Here is a 10191-nt window from a genome sequence, read left to right on the forward strand (position 1 = left end):
TGAGAAAGATTTCTCACATGCATCAGTCAGTGGAACCGAACATGGTTAACACAGCAATACCAACACGTTGCAATGTGCGATATGTAATGGGCAGTTCAAGTTTTTTAGAATCAGGATCATTTTTAGAATCAGTTTGTCTTCGGATGGAATGTCCACTTGTGTTCACTCGCAAGCTGTGCTCGCTGACGTGCGATTCCTTCCAGCTGATCGTTCAGTGATTTGAACTTGCCCACCCAGATGTCAGACGAGGTCAGGTCGGCAACCTCCATTTCGAAATCGCAGATAGAAACACCAGTGATGCACGATACGTTTTTTTCCTTTTCGACATTTTTCTCTAGCCTATCAACTTTAATAATGAAAGTTCTCGTTGACGGAAATGTAGGGAAATCTGTGGTTTTGTTTGATATTGGCATGGCAACCAGCCGCGAATGTAACAATATTGTGCAGGCTATGGTTACGGAGTCAAGTGAGGTGGAAAGTTAAATTAAATCACTCAGATAGACCTACGTATTTGCCACGAAGCCTTGTAATTTTAATATAAGTAGTATTGACTTATTTTAGCCTTCTACTAGGCCTAGGCTGATCCCTTGATTACACGTTTTTTTTCCCCGAATTTTTCTCCAACCCATTTCGTCCGAGAGCCCCGGCCGTCAGCAAAAGAGCCAGTGGTGGCTCGCGAGCCACAGGTTCCCGACCCATGCTATAGATACTGTCAGCAGCTAGATGGTCATATTTTCTTTCAATTTCAAACCAGTTGGAATACTGTCATTGTCCTTTATATTTAATTGCTGAAAAAATAAGACTAAAATATGCTGACTCCACCTCTTAACCTCCTTCTTGCCCTCTCTCTCTCTCTCTCCATCTCTCTCTCTCTCTCTCTCTCTCTCCTCCTCTCTCCTCCTCTCTCCCTCTCTCTATCTCTCTCTCTCTCCCCATCTCTCTCCCTCCTAGTTGCTGACGCGTCTGAAGGGGAACCTGGAGGAGGAGAACCACCACCTCCTCAGTCAGATCCAGATGCTGAGTCAGCAGAACCAGACCCTACTGGAGCGGACCATGGAGAGCAAGGAGCACTACCACGAGGAGCAGAAACAGTACATGTGAGTGTGTGTGTGTGTGTGTGTGTGTGTGTGTGTGTACCATGGAGAGCAAGGAGCACTACCACGAGGAGCAGAAGCAGTACATGTGAGTGTGTGTGTGTGTGTGTGTGTGTGTGCACCATGGAGAGCAAGGAGCACTACCACGAGGAGCAGAAGCAGTACATGTGAGTGTGTGTGTGTGTGTGTGTGTGTGTGCCATGGAGAGCAAGGAGCACTACCACGAGGAGCAGAAGCAGTACATGTGAGTGTGTGTGTGTGTGTGTGTGTGTGTACCATGGAGAGCAAGGAGCACTACCACGAGGAGCAGAAGCAGTACATGTGAGTGTGTGTGTGTGTGTGTGTGTGTGTGCACCATGGAGAGCAAGGAGCACTACCACGAGGAGCAGAAGCAGTACATGTGAGTGTGTGTGTGTGTGTGTGTGTGTGTGTGTGTGTGTGTGTGTGTGTGCCATGGAGAGCAAGGAGCACTACCACGAGGAGCAGAAGCAGTACATGTGAGTGTGTGTGTGTGTGTGTGTGTGTGTGTGTGTGTGAGAGCGCACCATGGAGAGCAAGGAGCACTACCACGAGGAGCAGAAACAGTGTGTGTGTGTGTGTGTGTGTGTGTGTGTGTGTGTGTGTGTACACCATGGAGAGCAAGGAGCACTACCACGAGGAGCAGAAGCAGTACGTGTGAGTGTGTGTGTGTGGGTGTGTGTGGGTGGGTGTGTGTGTGCACGCGCGAACGAGTGTGTGAGTCTGTGTGTGTGTGTGTGTGTGTGTGTGTGTGTGTGTGTGTGTGCAAACGAGTGTGTGAGTCTGTGTGTGTGCGCGCAAAGGAGCGTGTGTGTGTGTGTGCGCTTGAACGAGCGTGTGTGTGTGCGCGCGCGCAAACGAGCGTGTGTGTGTATGAGAGTGTGTGAGTGAGAGCGAATGTGGGCTGTTTGCGTGTGTTTATACTCTATGTGTGATTGTGTGGACATCAAGTGAAAACAGGACCCTGTCTCTCCCCTCCAGTGATAAGTTGAACTCCCTGCGGTGTGTGTGTGTGTGTGTGTGTGTTGACATCAAGTGATAACAGGACCCTGTCTCTCCCCTCCAGAGATAAGTTGAACTCCCTGCGGTGTGTGTGTGCGCTTGAACGACTGTGTGTGTGATTGTGTGGACATCAAGTGATGACAGGACCCTGTCTCTCCCCTCCAGTGATAAGCTGAACTCCCTGCGGTGTGTGTGTGTGTGTGTGTGTGTGTGTGTGTGTGTGTGTGTGTCCTCCAGTGATAAGTTGAACTCCCTGAGGCGTCAGAAGGAGAAGCTGGAGGAGAAGATCATGGACCAGTACAAGTTTTATGACCCCACCCCCAAAAAGTGAGAAGATCCACCACACCCTCTTTTGCACTCTTTATTCAGGAGGAGAAGCAATACATGCGTTAGCAATGGATCGGTTGAACAGTCTTAACGTGTGTGTGTCTGTGTGTGTGTGTGTGTGTCTGTCTCTCTCTGTGTCTGTGTGTGTGTGTGTGTGTGTGTGTGTGTGTGTGTGTGTGTGTGTGTGTGTGTGTGTGTGTGTGTGTGTCTCTTCAGACGTAACAATTGGGTGGGTGCCAAGGCTCTGGCCAAGCTCATGAAGCCCAAGAAGGAGAGCTCCCGTGAGCGGGACCGGGTCCGCAGCGCCCCCGACATCCCTCTGCCAGACCCCCCTCCCCTGCTGCCCGCCGACTGCCCCGACGGGTTCCCCCCCCTGCCCCCGCCTCCGCTGCCCCCGCGCCAGTCGCGCCTCAGCCTGGACTCGGCCGGCAGCCGCTCGCCGGAGGAGAACCACGTGCAGTCGCCCGCCCTCACGCCCACTCACGCCAGCAGAGGTATGCCCATGTGTGTGTGTGACTGTGTGTGTGTGTGACTGTGTGTGTGACTGTGTGTGTGACTGTGTGTGAAAGGTAGAGAGAGGTATGCTGTGCTGTGTGTTCGTGTTCATCTGTGAGGCAAAGACAGATGGTGTGTGTGTGTGTGTGTGTGTGTGTGTGTGTGTGTGTGTGTGTGTGAGGGAGAGGGAGTGTGATCAATCTCCTCTGGTTGTGAGACTGAAATGGACTCCTGAGCCTTGGGATGCTGTATTGGGTGTTCTGTCCTTTTGTAGGGATTCCAGCTGTAGCACATGTAGGCCCTTGATGCGACCACCAGGGGGCAGTATGGCAATACGCTGATTTCCCCCCCATCTCCCCTTCATGATGGTTTCCCTCATTCATATTTTTCAGCCTGTGCTTTCTTGAGACTAATCGATACTGGAAATCTCGATCCTCCTCTTTTTAAAAGTACATCTTTCTCTACTCCAAAATAATAATCTGTTGCATGCCTATAACCAGTTCTCTCTCTTCAGGTTTTGAACGACTCTTTTTTTTTTTATTTTTAATTTTGTAAAATTTGTCTAACCTTTTTCTCTGATAGAACTCTTCCTTCTTTCTTATTTATTCCTCTCTCTCTCTCTCTCTCTCTCTCTCTCTCTCTCACATTCTGCCCAAATTAACCCCATCTGCCCCCCCGCTGGTGCCCTCCTCTAGCGCCCCCGCGGTTCGGCTTCCTGAGGAGCAAGAGTCAGGACAAAGTCCGGCCACCTCCCCGGACCCCCACCTCCTCCCACCGCACTCTGTACAGACGCCTGCGCTTCTGGTCCTCCTCCGACCTCCTTGTGGGCTGCCCGTCTAGCGAGGCCCTCTCATCCATTGGACAGTTCTGACCCACATCATCTTCATCACCACCACCACCACCATCATCTTCATCACCACCGCCACCACCACCAGTCATGTTCACATCCACCTCTGTCAATACAGACTCACCCACGACTTCACTCCTGAAACGCCTAACTTCAGTCCATCCCACCTCCAGTGCCAGTAGACTCCATATAGAGTCCATATAGAGACAGTATGTGTGCACTGCAAGCACAAGATGAAGTCCCACATCAGTACATCTCACACACTTGAGGAAAACCCTACAAATGCCTGGCACGCAGCTGTAGAATGTCCCTAAAACCCACAATGCCACGCTTGCACACACACACACACACACACACACACACACACATATACACACACACACACACACATACACACACACACACATATACACACACACACACACACTGATGAAGTTCTAAATGTAACCTGACTATTGTATAAATGTGCATATGTAGCCCCCCCCCCAACACACACACACACACACACACACACACACACACACACACACACACACACACACACACACACACCTACGTGTAACACGGTCCTTGGAAGGCCCTATCTGAACTCTTGGGTGCTATAAGCCCCATCTGAGGCCCCGTGGCCCCCCCCCCCCCCCCCCCCCCCCCCCCCCCCCTGGACTGGCCACAGACTAGAGTCTGCAGTAAGTAACTCAGCCAGCCCTGGTCCTCCCGCTTGCTTCCTTCCGTCTCACCCAAACAGGGCATGCGTTTGTCAGCCACTGCAGTCTGTGTGTGTGTGTGTGTGTGTGTGTGTGTTTGTGTGTGTGTGTGTGCGTTTGTGTGCGTGCGTGTGTGTGTGTGTGTGTGCTTGCGTGCGCTCCTCACAGCACTATGTGATGGATCTGTATGGATGGAGGTGTGTGTGTGTGTGTGTGTGTGTGTGTGTACATCAGAGCAGTAAGATGCCCCTGTGTGTCCGTGGGTCTGTATTTGTTCTTCACTGCTGCATGTGAAGGTGTGTGTGTGTGTGTGTGTGTGTGTGTGCGTGCGTGTTCCTCACCATTTTGCCTAGACCTGTGTGCGCCCCCTCACATCAATGTGTTTACCTGTGTGTGAGCCGACAGAGGTGTGCTTTTGGCCGTGTGTGTGAATCCCAGGTGTCGAGTGCAGTGGAGTGTGTTTGGCAGGGTTAAGAAGCGGCGGCGTCGTCGTCGTCGTCTCGGGGCTGCAGGCTCCTTCAAGCATTTCATCTCCTCAGTCAATAGAAATCTCATTCAGTCGCGCCGAGGAAGGACGCCCAGAGCCAACTACTTAATCACAGTGCCATGCACTCAGACAGACACGAGTGAGAGAGTGTGTGTGTGTGTGTGTGTGTGTGTGTGTGTGTGTGTCTATCGAGTGCCTTTCTTCTGAGCAGTGCTGTTTTTGTTGCTTTTCCAGCCTGTTGCCTGTCTAGCTTGCAGTCTCTAAAGTATGCAGCCTATGCAGACGGTATGCGTACAGTTTGTAGACTAATCCCTATATGCACATACATGCACTTGGGGTTAGCATTGTGGTGCTTATTAAATCCTTTAATGGTGTTTGAAAGCTACAGAGGAACTTTTAATAGGTGTGGTTACGTGCAACACACACACCTGCAGTGAATTGAGCGGAATGTCTTTCAGCCATCATGGTTAGTCTAGAGCTACTCCCACTGATTCATTTCCCATTCTTCCACTCGCTCGATCTCAGTCATCCCCCCTCATCTTATTCTCGATCTCAGTCATCCCTCCTCATCTTATTCTCCTCTCTCTCTCTCTCTCTCTCTCTCTCTCTCTCTCCTCTCTCTCTTCTCTCCTCTCCTCTCCTCTCCTCTCCTCTCCTCTCTCCTCCACCTACCCACACCCACACAGACACAGACACCCTGTAAGCTCTCCTGAGTCGTCTCTAATTAGGCCAGAGTGCTTCCTGCATCCCAAGCCGTCTGGTCTTAAAAGGACAAACATGAAAGATGGAGGGACATTGATTTGTTTCTTAGCACCGCCACGCTCCCCCCCCCCCCCCCCCCCCCTCTCCATCAATCCCCTCTACACACACCCCAACCCCCCTCTCCATCCATCCCCTCTACACACACCCCAACCCCACTCTCCATCCATCCCCTCTGCACACACCCCAACGCCACCCCCAGTTCCCCCAGCAGTCTTAGCGGTAGCCGCACTCCTCTCCGCACCACTGCCCAATACCATGCTTCAGTGGCAGACACGTCCAGGGCCAAGCGGCCCGTAAACTGGACCATCTCCCCCCGGCCCTCGGGGGCTGGGGCCGGGGCCAGCGCCACGACTGTGTGTCTGTGTGTGTGTGTGTGTGTGTGTGTGTGTGTGTGTCCACTCAGCCAGTAACAGACCCATTAGCAGAACCGCTGGTAACTCCACCGACAGAGATGGGAAGGTGTTTGCTCAGGAACATGAGAGGATGTCCGAGACCAAAACATAAATATTTAGGGAAAAGCAGCGAGTTTGATCAGGAGAACTAAGCGCTAAGCTTCCTCCCAATTAGGCTATTGTAAAAGGCGAACGTGACCATTAACCGCGCTTGAATAAGGCCGTGCATTGTTGTCATTGTTGGCCATTTCTGGGGAATCTGTAATTAGCGCTGGAACAGTGGAGCTGTTGTGAAGGACTCTATCATCTGCACGTATTGTGGAGATGCTACATAATGTTCTCAGCAGAAGGGCCTTTTATATTGAGAGGAATTGATATTGTTCTCAGTTGAATTGACTGAATCTAATCCTATCTGATCTGTTATGATCTGAGGGCTGCTTTTGTGGCCTCCCGTGCAAAGCTGTCTCTAAACGCTGTCTCTCTGAAAGCTGTCTCTCTGAATGCGTTTGTTGTCTGTTGTGTTACACTAACCCACACGTGTGGCCCCCCTCAGCTCTAACCTGCTCTTTCCCCCCCACTCAACATCCGTACCCGCTACCACGCCCCGCCACGCCACGCCACGCCACCCTCCAGGCCCGCTGTCTCTGTGCCGCACCGTCCGTGCCCGTGTAGACGAGTGTGCCAGTTACCCTCGTTAACTAGGGAAGGGTTGTTGTCTGTCGCTGATTTCTCTTTTTTTTTCGTCGTCTTCTCCTCTAGCTTACAATGATGGCACATTGCCACGGGGCAGGGACCTGTACCGGACACCAGGGGGCAGTAATGAGAGCGTGAACGGCCACGAGGAGCTGCCAGTCAGGCGCCGGCAGGGCGGGGAGATGGGCGGAGGCCCCACCAGCTCCACCCCCCTCAACCATGGCTCCACCCCCCTCAACCATGGCTCTGACCCCAGACTGAGCAGAAGGCCAAGAGGTGAGGTGTCAAACATGAGGGGCGAGGTCTCTACAGCCCATTAGACACACACACACACACACACACACACATACACACACACTCAAGAGGTGAGGTGTCAGAAACATGAGGGGCGAGGTCTCTACAGCCCATTAGACTAATGACTGCCTGTGTGGAACACACACACACACACACACACACACACACACACACTTTTTCAGAGATTGAGCACCTCAACACATAACCATAAATGTCTTCATAAATGTCTTCAGTCTTCTACTCCCTGCCCACACACACACATGCATTGTCTTCCCGTCTTTTTTACCACAAATCTCCATTTGATATGCATCTTTTGACGTCTAGACAGGAAACCAATGCAGTGATATCTAACAACAATATAAAACCTTGGATAAAACTTGATTTAACTTTGATTTTGTTCGATGTGAACAGCAGACATGTCCACAGACACACTACGGCCCATGTGTGACCTCCTGGTCCATTCTCAGCTCTCTCAGCTTCTTGGAAAATCTCATTTAACTTTGCTCGATGAAACAATCAGCAGCTTAGCCTAATTGAACGTTTATTTACTCTTCCTAGAAACATGTCTCCCCTCCACAAACACAGCAGCAGATACATAAACACTTCCAGGAAGAGAGCCATGGCTTAAGGCTATGCATGTTGCGGCTCGCTGTCTCCCCTCGACAGTGGTGTCGGTTCTGCCCAAATCTGACATGCAGTGCTTTCCGCTGATCTGAGATCAGTGTTTTTTTTTAATTTTTTTTTTTTACTTAGATTTTATTGAGTTTTTCTGTGAAAGACAATGGTACTACATATTATTGTGACATGCGCTACAGCATTCTCAGACATATATTTACATAATATACAGCAGCAGAAAGGAAAATGAAATGGCAAATTATATCAAAAGTCAATCAATAATCACAACCCTACTTAAACATATACAGATTCCCATTTTGTCCATCTTCCGATATACAAGTCATTTCTCAAACGGAGATCAGTGGTTTTATAAACATCTGAGTGGTTTCCCATCTCACCTTTCGTTTGTGCGTGTGAAGGGTCTGTGTTAAGGAAGCTTCTGTCAGTGAGGTAGATAGATTTGTTATGTGATTTGGAGGACGACATGCAACAGGAAGTCTTTATATCTTAGAGGAAGTGGGGGAACGGTACGTCGGAGTGCTTGGGCAACAGGTTGTGGTAGAACATTGGACGTCACACTGACATGAAGATGTCCTCTGAATGGACTTCATTCCAGTATGTCTGTTCAGCTTTGAGTTAAACAGTCCCTCTTCCCCATCTTACTCTCTCTCTCTATCAATCTTACTCTATCAATCTTACTCTCTCTATCAATCTTACTCTATCAATCTTACTCTCTCTATCAATCTTACTCTCTCTCCATCACTTTGTTTTGTTCCCCCCCCCCCCCCCCCCCCCCCCTAAATTCGTCCCCTTCTCTATCTTCATACTCTGTCCCTTCTCTTCTCTCTCCCTCAGGCTTGAACTCTGACGACGACTTGCGCCTACTGTCCCCCGACGCCGCCTATGCTGGTGGTCTCCATGGTAACGCAGGTAAGGGACTCGATTGGATCGATGCCGCTCCCCGGTCTGTTTTCCTCCTGAGATCCCTCCTCTTTGCTGTGCTGCTCTGCTCAAAGCCTTACCTGTCTGCCTCTCTGCTTCTCCCCGTTACCTTCTCTTTCTCCCCCCCCCCTCTCTCTCTCTCTCTCTCTCTCTCTCTCTCTTTTCTCCTGCGTTCTCTCTTCTCCCCTTTATCTCTCTCTCTCTCTCTCTCTGTCTCTCTCCACCTTACAGGCTATCGGCCCAGTTCCGCAGACCTCAGTCTCAACCATTCTGGCAGCAACTCTCCCATCACTCCCAGAGGTGTGTGTGTGTTTGTTTGTGTGTGTGTGTGTGTGTGTGTGTGGGGGGGGTGTGTGTGGGTGTCTCTTTGAGCTACACATATCCACACACACACACACACACACAAAGTGTGTCTCTGTATGTGTGAATTTCATGCACTGGCTTTCACTCTGTTCTTTTTCTGTATAATATTCTCTTTTTCTTATCAGTACATGTATGCTGTACACATGAATGTGATTTATTATCGCCACTTAAGAATCTATCCATGAACCATGAACGTGGTGTGCACTACAGCTAACTGTCTAGCAGAAGAACTATTCCATTCAGTCAGGAATCAAAGAAGCTTGCTGAAGTTCTCTTACTCCGTCATCACCCTAGGCAAACATCATCTTCATTACAAAAACACTTAGCAGAGACTTCAAAGTTTAGTTCCAAACTAAAGGCATCTACCGTAATTTCCGGACTATAAGCCGCTACTTTTTTCCCATGCTCTGAACCTTGCGGCCTAAACAATGACGCGGCTAATTTATGGATTATGATACCTGTGACTGTATACGGTTGCTTTGTGTTTACGGTGGCTTTGTGGAGCTAGGATGCTAGCATGGATGCAGCCGCATGGATGCTTAGCTCCACGCGATTTCTCAGTATCTCTCAATAACTTAGCTAATGTCAAAATAACCACAGTTTACCGGCGTAGACAGAACACAACTCAAAACACTTTAGAAAATAATATACAATACAAATCCAGTCTTTTCAAGTTCTTTAGCTCACTGGTTTCAAACTAGCGTCTTTCTTCTATCTCTGTCTTCAATCTAACGTTCTAGCTTCTGATTGACTCTTGCAACTGTGCTCTCTTAAAGCAACAGTGCACTTATCGTAACTGGCAAAACTAATAATATGCATCACTATTGTATTACTTTTGATATTCATTTTAGCCTGTGTAAAGTTCATTTATTTCAATGTACCGGTAGGCACCTGCGGCTTATAGACATGTGCGGCTTATTTATGTTAAAAATAATTATTTTTGAAAAATTCAGTGGGTGAGGCTTATATTCAGGTGCGCTCAATAGTCCGGAAATTACGGTAATCAGTTCTTGGAACTGAATCCATGACTTTGGCACTTCTACTGCCAGGCTTGACTACCTGAGTCGGAGAGTGCTGCTGTAGGTTCTACCGTCTCAGAGAACAGAGTACTGGGAGGGCGGTTCCTCAATGTGGTGTTGATGTTCAGTCACTGCAA

General features: G+C 49.4%; 1 protein-coding gene across 1 annotated transcript in view; it reads left to right on the forward strand.

Moving 5' to 3' along the window:
- Positions 1-10191, forward strand: part of ccdc88c (coiled-coil domain containing 88C) — a 60896-nt gene that overhangs the window by 49903 nt on the left and 802 nt on the right. The window contains exons 25-30 of the mRNA XM_042709804.1: positions 952-1097; positions 2352-2441; positions 2658-2935; positions 6888-7097; positions 8586-8660; positions 8904-8972. Of these exons, the coding sequence (XP_042565738.1) occupies positions 952-1097; positions 2352-2441; positions 2658-2935; positions 6888-7097; positions 8586-8660; positions 8904-8972 (868 nt within the window). The remainder of the gene's footprint in view (positions 1-951; positions 1098-2351; positions 2442-2657; positions 2936-6887; positions 7098-8585; positions 8661-8903; positions 8973-10191) is intronic.

This window comes from Clupea harengus, chromosome 14 (assembly GCF_900700415.2).
Source record: "Clupea harengus chromosome 14, Ch_v2.0.2, whole genome shotgun sequence".
NCBI lineage: Eukaryota > Metazoa > Chordata > Actinopteri > Clupeiformes > Clupeidae > Clupea > Clupea harengus.